This window comes from Bos grunniens, chromosome 7 (assembly GCF_055505025.1).
Source record: "Bos grunniens cultivar Pamir isolate PY7600 chromosome 7, Bosgru_T2T1.0, whole genome shotgun sequence".
NCBI lineage: Eukaryota > Metazoa > Chordata > Mammalia > Artiodactyla > Bovidae > Bos > Bos grunniens.
Window position 1 is genome coordinate 18,402,462 of NC_141171.1, and position 18,003 is coordinate 18,420,464.

At 49.3% G+C, this 18,003-nt stretch overlaps 1 protein-coding gene across 9 annotated transcripts in view; it reads left to right on the forward strand.

The window, feature by feature from the left end:
* Positions 1–18,003, forward strand: part of RFX2 (regulatory factor X2) — a 92,784-nt gene that overhangs the window by 45,473 nt on the left and 29,308 nt on the right. For 3 of the 9 annotated variants that reach the window (XM_086409834.1, XM_086409837.1, XM_086409835.1), the window contains exons 2-5: positions 3,570–3,682; positions 6,195–6,284; positions 8,429–8,508; positions 11,865–12,126. In XM_086409834.1, the coding sequence (XP_086265960.1) occupies positions 3,578–3,682; positions 6,195–6,284; positions 8,429–8,508; positions 11,865–12,126 (537 nt within the window). In that variant the 5' untranslated portion in view covers positions 3,570–3,577. The remainder of the gene's footprint in view (positions 1–3,569; positions 3,683–6,194; positions 6,285–8,428; positions 8,509–11,864; positions 12,127–18,003) is intronic. The other 6 variants (XM_086409836.1, XM_086409838.1, XM_086409840.1 and 3 more) reach the window with 3 other exon arrangements.

Sequence of the window (18,003 nt, forward strand, 5' to 3'; positions counted from 1 at the left end):
CCCAATTGCCCATCCTGAGTTTTAAGGGGTACCCCTGGATTTTAGGGTTCTGGCATTCAACGAATCAGCCTTCTTTGTGGCTTCATAAACTTCAGGATAGCTGGCACAGTGGTAAAGAATCCACCTACCAGTGCAGGAGATGCAGGTTTGATCCCTGGGTCACGAAGATCCCCTGGAGAAGGAAATGCCAACCCACTCCAGTATTCTTGCCTGGGAAATCCCATGGACAGAGGAGCCTGGCGGGCTATAGCTCATGGGGTTGTAAAGAGTCGGACATGACTGAGCATGCAGCAGCATCATCAAGCTTCAAGAAGACCACAGTTGGCATTTAACCAGTGTCTGATATTTCCGTTTGTCTTTAAATGTCAGCGACTTCACCCTTCTCCCAATTTGAGTCACCCTCTGGGGTCCCCCCAAGTCCTGTCGTGTTGGTGAGATGTGGCCTCAGGAACAAGGTGCTGGATGGAAGGCCTGTGGGCCTCAGGCTTCGAATCAAGGCAGTGTAATTTTTCTACGTCTTCCGAAACCACACCACTTTATCAAACCCAAGTTATGTGGATCAGTGACCAACAACCATGGCCCATCGCCTGTTTCTATAAATAGTTTTATCAGAACCTGCCAAGATCATTCATTCATGTGTCAGCCATGGTTGCTCCTATGCTATGATGGCAAAGTCTAGTAGTTGTAACAGAGATCAGGTGGGCCCGTAAGTCCCACTTGGGACTTAAGTCTGCTGACTCTGGTCTGAATGACATTTGTTGCTGTTGTTCACTCAGTCATGTCAAACTCTGCGACCCCACAGACTGCAGCACACCAGGCTTCCCTGTTCTTCACCATCTCCTGGAGCTTGTTCAAACTCATGTCCATTGAGTCAGTGATGCCATCCAACCATCTCATCCTCTGTCATCCTCTTCTCCTCCTGCCTTCAATCTTTCCCAGCATCAGGGTCTTTTCCCATGAGTCGGCTCTTTGCATCAGGTGGCCAAAGTATTGGAGCTTCATCCTCAGCATCCATCCTTCCAATGAATATTCAGGATTGATTTTCTTTAGGATTGACTGGTTTGATCTCCTTGCTGTCCAATGCACTCTCAAGAGTCTTCAACACCACAGTTCAAAATCATCAATTCTTTGGCTCTCAGCCTTCTTTATGGTCCAACTCTCAAATCCCTACATCACTACTGGAAAAACCATAGCTTTGACTATTCAGACCTTTGTCAGCAAAGTGATGTCTCTGCTTTTTAATACACCATCTAAGTTTATCATAGCTTTTCTTCCAAGGAGTAAGCGTCTTTTAATTCCATAGCTACAGTCACCACCTGCAGTGATTTTGGAGCCCAAGAAAATAAAGTCTGTACCTGTTTCCATTGTTTCCCCATCTATTTGCCATGAAGTGATGAGACCAGGTGCCATGATCTTAGTTTTTTGAATGTTGAGTTTTAAGCCAACTTTTTCACTAAATGCCATACAGTGTGAGACAGATAGTGCATCCTGGTCAGGAGTGTGTTAGACTAACTCACATTCTGGAAAGTGCATTCTGGCCACAGTAAGCAGAGCATGGGCCCGCCATCTATCCCACTCACTCACAGCCTCTCTTTGTCTCCGTAAGACTCAACTATGGACCAAGGAACTGGTCTCAGTGAAGTCAGCCTCCTCACTTTCTCACTCGTGGATTCATTTCCTGGAGAGCTTGCATCACCTTCTCCCTAATGCTACTGAAGTTACCCGCTTCCTGGCTTCAGATGGGGACACAATGGTACAGAGTGGGTAGCTGACTGGCTAAACGGTCAGAGAAAACCGTGAATATAAGACCACAAGTTAGGCACATTCCAGTAGAATAATTCCAAAAGTGAGTTTCGTCAGGAAGGAGAGAAAGCTGGAGACCCAGCAAATACAGATTGGAAATTCACAGTCTCCTTCTCCTCTCCCTCCTCTTCCTCCTCCCTCTCCATCCCTCTCCCTCCCTTCTCCTCTTCCTCCTCCAAAAGAGGCAAAGAGCACAAGAAGCAGCAGTCATTGTATGGATCTGGGGACCTCTGGTGGTGAGAACTGAGTCAAGGTCACAGGAAATAGAAAATTGCCAAGGCACGGCCACAGTCCATCAAATGGTTCCTGTGGTACCAAAGGCACTGGGGGTGGGTGGGAGGGACCTGGGATAGTCAATGAAGATGGAATTTAGCCAGCACTCTCAGATCCAAACAAACACACATGCACACATTTCTGCTTCCCTTAGGCAAATTGTTTCAATCTATTAGTTTTTCTTTGAATTTTTTAAAAAGGCTTTAAAATATCTACTTATTATTGGAGGTGAGACTCTTGGGGCTACAGAGAAACACAGAGTTTCTGGCAGCATGTCCTGGGCACTGTGGTGTGTGCCATGCTGTCCAGGTCTCCCCGGGAGTTGGGAGCCCAGACTCGTGGGAGGACATGCTTAGAGCCGTGGCCAGTAGGGGACAAAACAGAGATGAGACAGCTGTGTGCGGCCACAAAGCCATCTCCCCTGTCTGCAGTTGCTGATCTGCTTCTTGAAGTTTGAAGGTAGCTAGTGTTTGTTAAAAAGTAAAGAGAGGAATTTCCCTGGCAGTCCAGTGGTTGAGACTCCACGCTTCCACTGCAGGACGCATGGGTTCAATCCCTGGTTGGGGAGTCAAGATCCCGCATGCCCTGCTGCGTGGCCAAAAAAATTTTTTTTTAATGTAGAGAGTTTGCCTTTCAGCATTTTCCTGGAGTGAATCTCATCTGCCACTTTGTGCTGCGGTTACATGAATTTTTTGGTAGAGAATTTTTAAACGACCCATTTGAGAGATGTCTGCACCTGGCTGCAGAGAAATATATCAATACTCTTACACTTTCTCATGGGCAGAGGAACAAAATGCACCTTTTCTTATTGCTGAAATGCCTGAGGATTTTTCTCCAGCCCAAAGGAAGGTGCCAATTCTTTCCTCTGCCGTCACCTTTTTTCTCGCTGGTATTGAATCCGCCCCCAAAGGGACGGATTGGCATCCGGGGACATCTGTGATTGTGATGACTGGGGGCGCAGGGGTGCTGTTCCACCCCACACCTGGCCCAGGAGGTCCCACAGGCCTCCTGCTCACTGGCCTGCTCGCTGACACCTGCTCGCTGGCCACGGTGCCAAGAGGACACCCTGCCCTAAGAGATGCGCTTATAGTGGGGTGTGGTAGCTCCCCAGATGGCAAACATCCAACAAGCGCTTTTAATTTTCTCCATAAATGGTTTAAAAATTGCACGAACCCTTGAAAATAGTCGAGCTTGATGAGATTGGTGCCATTGTCCCACACCTGTCCTTCAGGAATTCCTGCTGGGCTATTTTTCAGGTTTCTGTTGGAAAAAATACCTCCTGCGCCTCCCTTCTCTCTTCTTATGAAATGATTGAAAAGCCTTTCTCCCCCTGCCTCTTACTTACCTCGTCTGGCCAGGATCCTCGCATTTGAACCTGATCGTTGCCACTCGCTCACTACCTTGTCCATCGCCTCTCCAGGCTTTGCGATGGCAGCCCTGCCCCCATCACTCTCTCTCTGCCCTGCCCTCACTCTCTCTCCACCTCTCTTTAGACCTGAGCATGCAGAACTCAGAGAGTGGATCGGATTCCCCGGCTTCCGTGGCTTTGTGTTCGTCGGCGGCTGCCCAGGCGCCCGTGGCCCAGCCAGTGACAGCCTCCCCGCAGGTAACAGATCAGCCCGCCTGTTGCTTAGGCAGCCCTGGAAAAACCAGTGCAGCCAGGGTGGACACATCCACCACGGTTTCGGAAAACATTTAAATCTGCAGAGCCTGGCATCTCTATTCTTCTGAATTGACTTCTCAGCTCCACGGCTGCTGCTGTTGAAATGCACCCTCACGTTCCTCCCTCTTCCCATGTTATCTGGCTTTTTCACCATTTGTTTTGAAAGGCCCCACCAAGGAATCAGTGAAATGATCCAAACTCAGAACCACAGCCCTTCTTGGACTCTGATTGACTTCATTTTCATCTGCTAGCGGCAGTTTTCTTGTACCTTGGAAGTGAGCCTTCTACGCAGAAGTGAGAAGTCTTAGGATTGGTTTATAATCGAATCTAGCATTAGAAGTGGCATATTCTTTCAAACTTGTGGAGAATTTTCACAAGTTCTCATCTCATCAAGTTTCTCCCAACTCCTAGATTTCCGCAGTAGTTTGGAATACAACAGAAAGTAGACATAAACATAATTCCACGTGAAACTGAAGGCAATGGAACAGACCAGAAGTCGTGGACACGTGCAGAGGCCCACTATCTATGATTTACAAATCTGAAAATTAGGAGCGGGACAGAAAGAATTGGTACGGGCAAAAAAGAAAAATAAAACCCATAATTCAGCAAAAGCAAGTAGATAGACACTGAGACCACTTATTCAGTTTAGCACACGTAGTCGGGCACGTGTGGCATTTATTTCTTGGAAGTGTGGCCACCCCAGCACAGGTACCTAGAGGGCGCGATCACTTGTGGCTGTGGCCTCACTGTTTCCATGCCCACCGCATGTGATGCATGGGCCCTCCACCCCCTGTTCCCTGGGGTCCCTCTCGCCAGCCCCAGTCTCAGGTGCCCCAGGTCTGGGTGTTGGCCGCCTCTGGCGACTACAGGCCCAGCATTCTGCCCTGCAGCTCCATGTCCATCCGAGGCTCCAGGGCTCCCATCCCTGCTGGAGATGGGTCCAGCCCCCCAGCCCAGCATCAGTGGCAGCCCACCCCTTGGGCACCTGCCTCACCTGCAGGCTTCCTGAAGAGTGAGCACCCAGTGCCTCCCCAGTAAGGGGCTTTCTTGCTCCTTCCATCCCATGATGCACACTTCCTACTTCTCCTCTCAGTCCCGTGCCGTCCAGCAGAACTTCCCAGCACAGTGGGAGTGTCCTGCCGCCAGCCCAACTAGGCTCCAAGCACCAGCAGTGTAGCCAGGGCTGCAGAGAAACTGAAATTTGCAGTTCATTTAAATCAAAGTAAATGTCAACGGGCACAGAGATACACAGCTATTATCTTCCATATTGGATGCCTCAGCTTTGGAGTGTGTGCCTGTAAGTCCACAAAATTCTTATTTATCTATTTGAGGTGAAATTCACCTGACACAAGATTTGCCATTTTAAGGTGAACAATTTAGCAGTGTTTAAGATATTCACAGTGTCTTGCAACCTCCACTTCTGGCTAGTTCAAGGACATCTTCATCCTCCCAAATAGAAACCCCCTCCCCATTAGCAATGACCCTCCATCCCTCACCCCCAGGCCCTGGCAACCAGGAATCCACTCTGTCCCTGTGGGTCAGTCTGCTCTGGACGTTTCCCGTAGATAGAATCACACACGGTGTGTGTTTCCGTGCCTGCTTCTCTCACTGAGCGTCATGTCCTCAGGGTCCATTCACTCTGTGTGGAGAGCTGGGCTTCTCTCCTTTTCCTGGCTGAGTGATGTTCCCCTGTGTGGATGGACACTTGGGGTTTGTCCATCCATCCTGTTGATCTCTGTGTGCCATCTGTGTTCTCTGTGTCTTTGGGGGTGAGTTTACGGAGGGCTAAGTGTGTTGAATTCTTAGTGCAGTGGTGTTCATGAGACCAAGCCCTGCAGAATTACTGCACCTGGTGATGCATAGGGTCCACGAGGCCAATCACAGAATCACAGTCCACGACTTCCGAAGCCCCAGGCCCACAGAAACAAATCCCTCCTATTCCTCCCTCCCCTCGGGAGTGCATTTGATTCTTCCCACTTTCCTAGCTTTGTCCATTCAACCAGTTCTCCAGCAAAGTCACAAAGCCATTCTGGGAAGATGGCCCAGGGGCCCAGAGAGCAGCCATGGAGCCCGGGAGGGGGGCTGGCCTGAGTCTGAGTTAAAGAACTTCCAATACTGAGATGCTGGGACTGCAACCTAGCAGTGACCACTCTGGGCTTCCTTTCTTCTTAAACGGGGGCAGGTCGAGGGTGAGAGACATGGTGGGGTGTGACCCAGCCTGTCCGGGGGAGGTGGTGTGGCTGGCACCCAGTTCTCAGCCCACGTCACCCTGATGACTACAGACCCCAAGGAGACAAAGCTGCTGGGGGCATGTGTGTGCCCTCCTTCTTCTTACCGCCCCCCCACATACGTTTCCATTAAGCAGCAGCAGGCACGGTCACGCCGGCTGTGACCTGTATTTGTTTTCAGGACTCACGTACGACGAGCCTAAATGTCCTCTCTCCTTCCCTTGTAGAGGGTGTTGGTCCAGGCAGCGGGCTCGGCTCCCAAAGGGGCCCAGATGCAGCCACTCTCCCTCCCCAGAGTCCAGCAGGTAACACAGCAGGTAACCACAGCACAGGGGACGTGGGACATGGTCGGCATGGCATGCCTGGGAGCCCCCATCCGAACGACAGTGCTTGCTTTCCTGTTTTGTTGTTTCCTTTTGTGTGACGTGTTTGGCTCCTTACCAGGAAGTTCTCTTTGGAAGCGTTAAAAAAAAAATCTGTTGCTGCAGATAGTTTGCTACAAGCCAAGAAAGCTGATGATCTTTATTAATTCAGATCTTCAGCCTTTCAGGCACAAGTGAACCGCTAGGTAGAGCCTGGGGTGCAGCTGTAGACACGCAGGCAGGTGGCAGAGGTTTCTGAATAGGAGGAACGTGGATCCTCCAGGAGAGGCCGACCCACCCGCAGGCAAGTGCTGGACCCTCAGACAGGCGCCTCTTGTGCAGTTAAATGATTAGAGAGCAGAGCTTGAACGTGTGGGCTCAGCAGCCAGAACACAGCCCAGATCATCAGCTCAGACAGGCAGCGTGATCTTAGCAGTGGTCGGCAAACCTTTTTTGGAAAAGGCCTCACAGTGCTTTTTGTTTGGTTGGTTGGTTTTGCAGGCCAGACAGTCTCAGGCACAACCATGCAACTCTCGTGGAAGGGATGGTGTGGCCATGTGCCAATAAAACTATTTGTAAGATCAGGCGGGCCAGATTTGACCTAAGGACCCAAGTTTGCCGACTCCTGCTCTATGTGAGATGCTGAGTTCAAATTCATTCAGGCTCCCATGCAACAGGACCTAGGAGCATAGTGTGGAGATGGCGAGACCCCAGAGGACACGCTTCTCCCTTCAAGGGGCTCTGTTCAGATTAGCAGGGTGTTTAGAGAGGTTTGGCCTTTCCCTGGTGGCTCAAAGGGTAAAGCGTCTGCCTACAATGCAGGAGACCTGGGTTCGATCCCTGGGTTAGGAAGATCCCCTGGAGAAGGAAATGGCAACCCACTCCAGTACTCTTGCCTGGAAAATCCCATGGACAGAGAAGCCTGGTAGACTACAGTCCATGGGATCGCAAAGAGTCGGACACGACTGAGCGACTTCACTCCTTAGAGAGATTTGCCTGATGCTGTGTGATTTGGGGTTTCCTGCAGGAGGAGCGAAGGCTCTGGGGGTGCCCAGCAAGGACCCTGCATCTTTGCCTCAGCTCCTCAAGGGAGGGGCGCGACCATGGCTCCATGATTCCAGAAGCTTCCCCTGTTCCGTGGGGCTGGCCTTGTGTCCACCATTTCTCTCTCCGCTGACCTCTGCATCATACCCACCCCCTACAGACGAGAGGGGTTATGTGTGTGCACATGTCCCTGGGTTGTGTCCTCAGAGGTGGGAGTCGATCCAATCCTGCCGCTGCATAAAGGTCTACAGAGAGGCCATGATGAGACCTGCCCCTGATTTCCTCATCCCCAGTGAGCTTGAATCAAGCATCCACTAAGCCTCCCTCCATAGCAGAGTCCTGAAGTTCCCCACACAGAGCTCTGGGCTCCATCAGAGCTCCTGCATCCCCCAGGGGCCATCAGCTGAGGCTGTGGACTGACAGAGGAGGGAGGGGTCTTCCCATCACCCCTCCTCCCCCCGCAGCCCCCAACCCCTACTCCAGGCCCAGCACTCCTATTGATTCTGCTTAGACCTTCACAGTCTCTCCCAGAGGGGTTCCCAAGGCCCCCCCCCCCACCCAGCTGCTGGGGACAGCCACTAGGGCACCAAAGAGGGTGGCGTGGGGGTGATAGAGCACGTGAGCCACTTGAGCCCCTGCCCTGCCGGGGGGTGGGATAATGGAGGGTGGGATAATGGGGAGTGGGATCAGACGCTCCAAGGTCCCAGTTCTGTCCACATCTCTGGTGTCCACCATCAAGCAAGACCGGCCCCTCTGCCCAGTGGTCAGTAGACCCCAGGCACCATCACCACCACCACCTCCTGCCCTGTTCTGGATCTCGGCTTCCAGCGGGGCTCCTCTCCGCATGGAATAGGGGCCCCAACCTGCTGCGTCATCCCTGTCTGGGCTAATCTGGAATACGTGGCCTCGACGTGACCATCTCTCCTAGGTTTTAGGTATGCCAGCCGGGGTAGGACAAGTGTAACGTGGCACTACGTGTTCACAAAAGGCAATAGGAGATATTTCCACCTGGATGATCTGGACCGTGTAACGCCAGGTGTCTGCTGTTGTTTCAGGTCCAGCCGGCGCAGCACGTGTACCCCGCCCAGCTGCAGTACGTGGAGGGCGGGGACGCCGTCTTCACCAACGGAGCCTTGTACGTGGGTGCCTTCTCCCCTCCCCAGGAAGGGGTTCACAGACAACCAACCTGGCCACCATGCCTACTGTGCTCCCCTGGCGATGGGTTTGCCCACAATCTTCTCCCTTCACCTCCTGGTGGGGTGACTCAGCTATTACACCCCCATCAGGACATCTCAGCCCAGTGGAGATATCAGAAATCATAGGCCTTTGTAGTTTTACTTCAAGGAAAGGCAGTTTTAAAAAACAGAAACTCCAATCCACCCTTGAAGTCTGGAGAGCCCACCTTTGAAACCCAGAAACCATTTCCATCTCTGCTTTTTCATTCTGGCCTCTGTTCAGTTCAGTTCAGTTCAGTTCATTTCAGTCGCTCAGTTGAGTCCGACTCCTTGCGACCCCATGGATTATAGCACGCCAGGCCTCCCTGTCCATCACCAACTCCCGGAGTTCACCCAGACTCACGTCCATCGAGTCAGTGATGCCATCCAGCCATCTCATCCTCTGTCATCCCCTTCTCCTCCTGCCCCCAATCCCTCCCAGCATCAGAGTCTTTTCCAATGAGTCAACTCTTTGCATGAGGTGGCCAAAGTACTGGAGGTTTCAGCTTTAGCATCACATTCCTTCCAAATAAATCCCAGGGCTGATCTCCTTCAGAATGAACTGGTTGGATCTCCTTGCAGTCCAAGGGACTCTCAAGAGTCTTCTCCAACACCACAGTTCAAAAGCATCAATTCTTCGGCACTCAGCTTTCTTCACAGTCCAACCCTCACAACCATACATGACCATTGGAAAAACCATAGCCTTGACTAGACGGACCTTTGTTGGCAAAGTAATGTCTCTGCTTTTGAATATGCTATCTAGGTTGGTCATAACTTTCCTTCCAAGGAGTAAGCGTCTTTTAATTTCATGGCTGCAGTCACCATCTGCAGTGATTTTGGAGCCCAAAAAAATAAACTCTGACACTGTTTCCACTGTTTCCCCATCTATTTCCCATGAAATGATGGGACCAGATGCCATGATCTTCGTTTTCTGAATGTTGAGTTTTAAGCCAACTTTTTCACTCTCCTCTTTAACTTTCATCAAGAGGCTTTTCAGTTCCTCTTCACTTTCTGCCATAAGGGTGGTGTCATCTGCATATCTGAGGTTATTGATATTTCTCCCAGCAATCTTGATTCCAGCTTGTGCTTCTTCCAGCCCAGCATTTCTCATGATGTACTCTGCATATAAGTTAAATAAGCAGGGTGACAATATACAGCCTTGATATTCAGCCAGTATTCCTTTTCCTATTTGGAACCAGTCTGTTGTTCCATGTCCAGTTCTAACTGTTGCTTCCTGACCGGCATACAAATTTCTCAAGAGGCAGGTCAGGTGGTCTGGTATTCCCATCTCTTGAAGAATTTTCCACAGTTTATTGTGATCCACACAGTCAAAGGCTTTGGCATAGTCAATAAAGCAGAAATAGATGTTTTTCTGGAATTCTCTTGCTTTTTCGATGATCCAGAGGATGTTGGCAATTTGATCTCTGGTTCCTCTGCCTTTTCTAAAACCAGCTTGAACAACTGGAAGTTCATGGTTTACGTATTGCTGAAGCCTGGCTTGGAGAATTTTGAGCATTATTTTTCTAGGGTGTGAGATGAGTGCAATTGTGCGGTAGTTTGAGCATTCGTTGGCATTGTCTTTCTTTGGGATTGGAATAAAAACTGACCTTTTCCAGTCCTGTGGCCACTGCTGAGTTTTCCAAATTTGCTGGCATATTGAGTGCAGCACTTTCACAGCATCATCTTCCAGGATTTGGAATAGCTCAACTGGAATTCCATCATGTCCACTAGCTTTGTTCATAGTGATGCTTTCTAAGGCCCACTTGACTTCACATTCCAGGATGTCTGGCTCTAGGTCAGTGATCACACCATCATGATTATCTGGGTCTTGAAGATCTTTTTTGTACAGTTCTTCTTTGTATTCTTGCCACCTCTACTTAATATCTTCTGCTTCTGTTAGGTCCCTACCATTTCTGTCCTTTATTGAGCCCATCTTTGCATGAAATGTTCCCTTGGTATCTCTGATTTTCTTCAAGAGATCTCTAGTCTTTCCCATTCTGTTGTTTTCCTCTATTTCTTTGCCTCGATCACTGAGGAAGGCTTTCTTATCTCTTCTTGCTATTCTTTGGATCTCTGCATTCAGATGCTTATATCTTTTCTTTTCTCCTTTGCTTTTCGCTTCTCTTTTTTTCACAGCTATTTGTAAGGCCTCCCCAGACAGCCATTTTGCTTTTTTGCATTTCTTTTCCATGGGGATGGTCTCTGTTAGCCTCTGGCTTATCTTGATGTTTTGAGAACTTCATCTTCTACTTGTCAAGGACGTCCAGGGCTCTCTGCTTTTGAACTCTGTGATGCTTGGGGCAGAGTGAGCAGAAGCTCACTGCTAGGCATGCATCCTTGTGCCTGCTTCTGACTCTGGTTTCACGACTCCCCAGTGGGGTCCTGGGAGGGCGTGGAGGCCTGGCTGTCGTTAGAGATGTGACTCCTGGGATCCTGAGTGTCTGCAGCTCAGCGCTGACCCAGAGGAGGATGGGTGAACCCTGGGGCCCCAGCAGACTCTGGGGGCACTCTGGTGGTAGTGGCCTGGTTTGACTGCACTGTGGTCAGAGATGATGTCCCCCAGAGATCGGAGGGACCTCCCTACCCCCCCAGAGGGGCCTTCCCTCAGTCACCCCTGAGGAAAAAACCCTACTGACCTCCTTTCACTGCAGCAGGCTGGACATCAATGGACATGGTGAATGATTTGATCCAGATGTTAAAGGAACATCAGACGAATTCTTGGAATCCTTTAGATACTCTTTTTATAAAGCAATTACATTTAAAAAAACAACTGACTTTCTGGGTTGAAAGAACTAGATTCTCAGGAAGCTGCAAAATGAGCCCAGAGTCCCTTGTACCATTCCCCCAGGCTCCCATCTGGCTCCCTGTCGCCAGTGGTGACAGCATCTGTGATGGCAGGACACTGACATCGGGTGTATTCAGCTTCACAGCCCTTGCACGCACTTGTGCCCATGAGCCTCTGTGTGTATGTGTGGGGGTGTGTGTGGGTGGGTGTGGGTGTGGGTGGGTGTGGGTGTGGGTGTGGGTGGATCGGTGGGTGACTTTACATCATCTTACCCCGGGGTAGCCCTCCCATAACCAGGGTCGGGTGCAGTCCCGCCCCATGCCCCCAGGAGGCCCCCGCGTGCAGTTCGCACCTGCGGTTTGTAAGGATTCCACGTGCTTTCTGAGACCCTGGCTGTGAACTTGGCTGTGTTGACAGTCCGTGGCTGACTTAGCCACGCACTCGGTGCCCTGGGCCCCGGCATTGACACGACGCCTTTTCTCTCTCCACCAGGCGGACGGCCTACGCCTACAACCCCGAGCCTCAGATGTACGCCCCCAGCAGCGCCGCCTCCTACTTTGAGGCCCCAGGCGGCGCCCAGGTGACCGTGGCAGGCTCCTCCCCGCCCGCAGTCCCCTCCCACAGCATGGTGGGCATCACCATGGACGTCGGGGGCAGCCCCATCGTCTCCAGCGCAGGAGCCTACCTTATCCACGGGGGGATGGACGGCACCAGGCACACCCTGGCCCACACGTCCCGCTCGTCGCCGGCTACGGTATGTACATCCCGGGCTCTGGAGGGGGCAGGTTAAACCCCCAACAGCAGCAGGATGGTGAGTAGAAGGTAGCTGGGACCACGGGCGTTGGGCCCCACCAGCCTAAGACAGGTGCCCCCTCTGTGAACCTGGAGTCCTCGGTAAAGACAGAGAGTGGATAGCCAGGCAGCTGCTGGGAGCGCTGTTGCGTGCTGGCGGACGCTACTGCTGCTGGTGTTCCACCATGACCACGGTCATCATCGTCAGCCTCTAGGAGGTGGAGATCGGCACTTCCCTGCGGAACTGGGCTGAACCAAAGCAGAGCTATATGGGCACCCCTTGCCTCTGCCCCAAACCGTGGCTCATCTGCTTTGGAAATATATCTGCTTTGAAAACCCTATGTCCCATACTTACTCTAATTTTTAAAATTAGCACAGAATAGAGTGAACCGCTTGGGTGCATAGAGAGACAAGTTCTGATGCACACACAGACTCGGGTGCCTGTCCCTACCTCAGAATACAGCACGGTGGCGTTGCCCCCAGAACTCCCTGGGTATTTCTTGGTAGTGACACCCTCCTCTCACCCACGAGCCCTATCACGCGTGGGTCTGTCCTCCATCACCGCAGTTTGTTTTGGTCAGGGGGATCACCCCCAAGATCCCCTGTGTGGCCAGCTTCTTTCCCCCAGCGTGGATCCTGGAGATCCCATCCAGTTGTCGTGTGAGTCACTGGCTCCTTCCTGTTCCTCAGTCGTCTTCCTTTACCCAAAAGTTCATTCATCCTTTCACCAGCCGAGGGCCGCCTGGGTTTTTCCAGTTTTTCATGATATTGAATAAAACAGCTAGAAGTACACACATGTGTAGACACATGTTTTGCTTTCTCTGGGGTTAATCAATGCCTACAAGTGGGATTGCTTGCTCCTATGGTAAGTACATGTTTAACTTTATCCAAAACCACCCATGTTTTCCTGCGCAGTGTGAGTTCCTCCCCCAGCCAAGTGTGAGCTCCTCTCGTCCACCTTGTCGCCAGCCTCTTCCGTTCTCAGGTGTCGTCAGCATCTTTGGTTTTAGCCATTTTCATCAGTGTTGTAATTTGCATTTTCGTAATCGCTAGTGATGGTGAGAACCCATTCATGGGCTTTGCCTCTCATATATATATATTCTCTGGGGATGTGTCAGTTGAAGTTTATTGTTATTATTTTAACTGTGTTGTCTGTGTTCTTACTGTTAATTTTGAGAATTGTTTGTATATTCTGGATTCAAGTCCCCTGCCAGATTTGTGATATGCAAATATTCTTTACCAGTCTTTAAAGTGTTTTCTATTCTCTTACAAGTTCTATATAAATTTTAGATCAGTTTATCTATATTTACAAAAAATTCCTAGTGAGATTTTGATTAAATAGCCTTAAAGCTCTATATCAGTTTGGAGAGAATTGACATCTTTAAGTATCTTTTGGGTTTGGAGCTATTGTAAGTGGTATTGATTTTTAATTTCCAACTCTTCATTGCTAATGTATGAAAATATAGTTGATTTCTGGCTCTTGACTTTGCCTCCTGAGACTTTACCAAACTCACTTTTTAGTTCTCAGAGTTTTTTGTGGTCTGCAAATAGAAACAGTTTTATTTCCCCCTTTCCAATCTGGATGACTTTTATTTCTTTTTCTTGCCTTACTGCACTGGCTAGAACATCCTGTGCATGCTAATTCACTTCAGTCATGTCTGACTCTTTGCGATCCTATGGGCTGTAGCCCACCAGGCTCCTCTGTCCATGGGATTCTCCAGGCAAGAATACTGGAGTGGGTTGCCGTGCCCTCCTCCGGGGATCTTCCCGACCCAGGTATTGAACCCATGTCTCTTATGTCTCCTGCATTGGCAGGTGGATTCTTTACCACTATCGCCATCTGGGAAGCCCAGGACATCTTGTACGATGTTACATATGAGTAGTGAGAGTGGATATCCCTCAGGGAAAAGCTTCAGTCTTTCATCCCTAAGTGATGTTACCTGTAGGGTTTTCACAATGCTCTTTTTCAGATTGAGGAAGTTTCCTTCTATTTCCAGTTTTCTGAGAGTCTTTATCATAATTGGATGTTGAGTTTTGTCAAATGCTTTCTTGTGAGTTTTGTCAAATGCTTTCTTTTCATCGATACGATCATGTGCTTTTTCTTCTTTAGACTATTGAAATGATGGGTCAATTAAAAAATACCTTCCTGTTTTTGTGGAGGCCTAATTTTCAATAGAAGGGGATGCTCTAACCTCATCCCTGTTCTCTCGATCCTGATGTGTTTCAGGGTCACAGCGATATCAGAGGCCCCCCAAGTCTTGCTGGCCTCTCCTTTCTATGTCCAGAGTGTGGGCGCCGCCTGCCCCGCCATCCTGGGGCACCACCAGCCTGTGCCTCCCCACCTGCTCCCTAGAGACAGGCTGTGGGCACCGCCCACCTCGCCATCCCGGGGCACCAGCAACCTGTGCCTCCCCACCTGCCCCCTGCAGGGCCCTCAGCACACCCTCAGGGGACTGGCTGGCAGACCTGAGCATGGAGCTGCTGTCAGTCGGGAGTGTTCCTCACAGACACGATGCCTCCACATCAGCAAACTGCATCGACTCATACTAGTGAATAAACTAGGGTCACAGGTCACAGACCAACTGCAATCATAGTCATGATGTTCTCTGTGGTCCACACCACCTCACCACAAACAAAGGCAGCTCAGACCCTGGGCTGCCCAGTCACTGTGGTCTGATATCTGGGGTTCAAGTTTTTTAACTGATTGGAAATCCACCTACCCTGCTCTTCCAGGACCGATTTTATTTTCTTGAGCTCCAAAATCACTGCGAGCAGTGACTATAGCCATGAAATTAAAAGATTCTTGCTCCTTGGAAGGAAAACTGTGACAAACCTAGACAGTGTATTAAAAAGCATTACTTTGCCAACAAAGGTCAGTCTAGTCAAAGCTACAGTTTTCCCAGTAGTCATGTATGGATGTGAGAGTTGGACCATAAAGAAAGCTGAGCACTGAAGAATTGATGCTTTTGAATTGTGGTGCCAGAGAAGACTCTCGAGAGTCCCTTGCTGCAAGGAGATCAAACCAGTCAATCCTAAAGGAAATCAACCCTGAATATTCATTGGAAGGACTGATGCTGAAGCTGAGGCTCCAATCCTTTGGCCACGTGGTTCAAAGAGTCAGCTCATTGGAAAAGACCCTGATTGAGAGCAGGAGAAAGATTTTTCTTCAGGGAAAGATTGAGGGCAGGAGGGGAAAGGGGCAACAGAGGATGAAATGGTTGGATGACATCATCAACTCAATGGACATCAGTTCGAGCAAACTCGGAGAGACAGTGAAGGACAGAGAAGCCTGGCAGGCTGCAGTCCATGGGGTCACAAAAAGAGCTGGACACAACTTAGCGACTGAACAACAACAATATGTAGAATCTAAAATATGTTACAAATGAATTTATTTACAAAACAGATTCACAGACACAGAAAACAAAGTTATGGTTACCAAAGGGGAAAGTGGGTAGGGGAGGGATAAATTAGGAGTCTGGGATTCAGTTCAGTTCAGTTCAGTCGCTCAGTCGTGTCTGACTCTTTGTGACCTCATGAATCACAGCATGCCAGGCCTCCCTGTCCATCACCAACTCCCGGAGTTCACTCAGACTCACGTCCATCGAGTCAGTGATGCCATCCAGCCATCTCATCCTGTCGTCCCCTCTCAGCATCAGAATCTTTTCCAATGAGTCAACTCTTCGCATGAAGTGGCCAAAGTACTAGAGTTTCAGCTTTAGCATCATTCCTTCCAAAGATTAGCAGATATAAACTACTATACACAAAATAGATAAACAACAATGTCCTACTGTACAGCACAGGGAACTATATTCAATATCCTTTGATAAACCCGAATGGAAAAGAATATGAAAAAGAATATATATATTTTAGTTGCGGTATCTGGGGCCTTGGGATGACAGATTCAAGCTCTGCAGTGTGCAGGCTACAGCAGACGTCTCTGAGACGTGCCACTAGAAATCGAGGAGTTTCTTGTCTGAGTCATCAGAGACTCAGCTCCTGCTTTCAGGACCCCAGCAAACATCCTGGCTCTGACCACCTGCACTCGTGGGTATAGAGGAGCCAAATCTCACATCCTCTGTCCAGCTCTCCGAGAAGACCGTCACATGGTCACTGCAAGTAGATGTGTCTGTAAGGGACTAGCTTCCGTCTACGCTCAGTAAGACTGATGGAGAGCCTGTCCATGCCTCCTTGTGTCTGGCCTGGCTTCCCACGCGGGCCTCTCCATTCTCATGGCACCCTTCCTGGTGGCCCACGGGGCTGGTGCACCATCCACGTGGCCTCACAGCTCACAATGGATCATCAGCTGCAAAACAGCTCTTATCTGTAGCCTGTGTTTTCAGGGAAGATCAGGATATCTTGACGGCAAGCTCACATGCCTACTGGGCTTTTGCTAGAGGCTACCTTGCCCCCTGGACAGACCTTTGTCCAAATACCACAGGAAACATTTTGCCAGCAAAAGCACATCCATTTTTTCTCTAAAATATTCGTCATCAGACTTCCCTGGCAGTCCAGCAGTTAAGACTCAGTGCTTCCACTGCAAGTGAAGTGGGTTCAATCCCTGGTCAAGGAACTAAGGTCGTGCAACCAACCAAAACAATACATGAATGAATAAATAAGTAATTCATCATCACTTTTTATCTGTTTAGGAGACTTTTTTAGAGAAATTTTAGGTTTATAGAAAAATTGAGCCTCAGTTCAGTTCAGTCGCTCAGTCGTATCCAACTCTTTGTGACCCCATGGAATGCAGCAGCCCAGGCTTCCCTGTCCATCACCAACTCCTAGACCCTACTCAAACTCACGTCCATTGTGTTGGTGATACCATCCAACAGTCTCATCCTCTGTCGTCCCCTTCTCTTCCCGCCTTCAATCTTTCCAAGTATCAAGGTCTTTTCCAATGAGTCGGTTCTTAGCATCAGGTGGCCAAAGTATGAGAGTTTCAGCTTCAGCATCAGTCTTTCCAAAGAATATTCAGGACTGATTTCCTTTAGGATGAACTGGTTGGATCTCCTTGCTGTCCAAGGGACTCTCAAGAGTCTTCTCCAACACCATGGTTCAAAAGCATCAATTCTTTGGTGCTCAGCTTTCTTTACAGTCCAACTCTCACGTCCATACATAACTACTGGAAAAACTATAGCTTTGACTAGATGGACCTTTGTTGGCAAAGTAATGTCTCTGCTTTTTAACATGCTATCTAGGTTGGTCATAGCTTTTCTTCCAAGGAGCAAGTGTCTTAATTTCATGGCTGCAGTCACCATCTTCAGTGATTTTAGAGCCCCCCCAAAATAAAATCTCTCACTGTTTCAATTGTTTCTGCATCTATTTGCTATGAAGTGATGGGACCAGAGGCCATGATCTTAGTTTTCTTAATGTTGAGTTTTAAGCCAACTTTTTCATTCTCTTCTTTCACTTTCATCAAGAGGCTCTTTAGTTCCTCTTCACTTTCTGCCATAAGGCTAGTGTCATCTGCGTATCTGAGGTTATTGATATTTCTCCCAGCAATCTTGATTCTGGCTTGTGCTTCATCCAGCCCAGCATTTCTCATGATGTACTCTGCATATAAGTTAAATAAGCAGGGTGACAATATACAGCCTTGACGTACTCCTTTCCCAATTTGGAACCAGTCTGTTGTTCCATGTCCAGTTCTAACTGTTGCTTCTTGACCTGCAACAGGAGGCAGGTCAGATGGTCTGGTATTCCCATCTCTTTAAGAATTTTACACAGTTTGTTGTGATCCATACAGTCAAAGGCTTTGGCGTAATCAACAAAGCAAAAGTAGATGTTTTTCTGGAACTCTCTTGCTTTTTCAATGATCCAGCAGATGTTGACAATTTGATCTCTG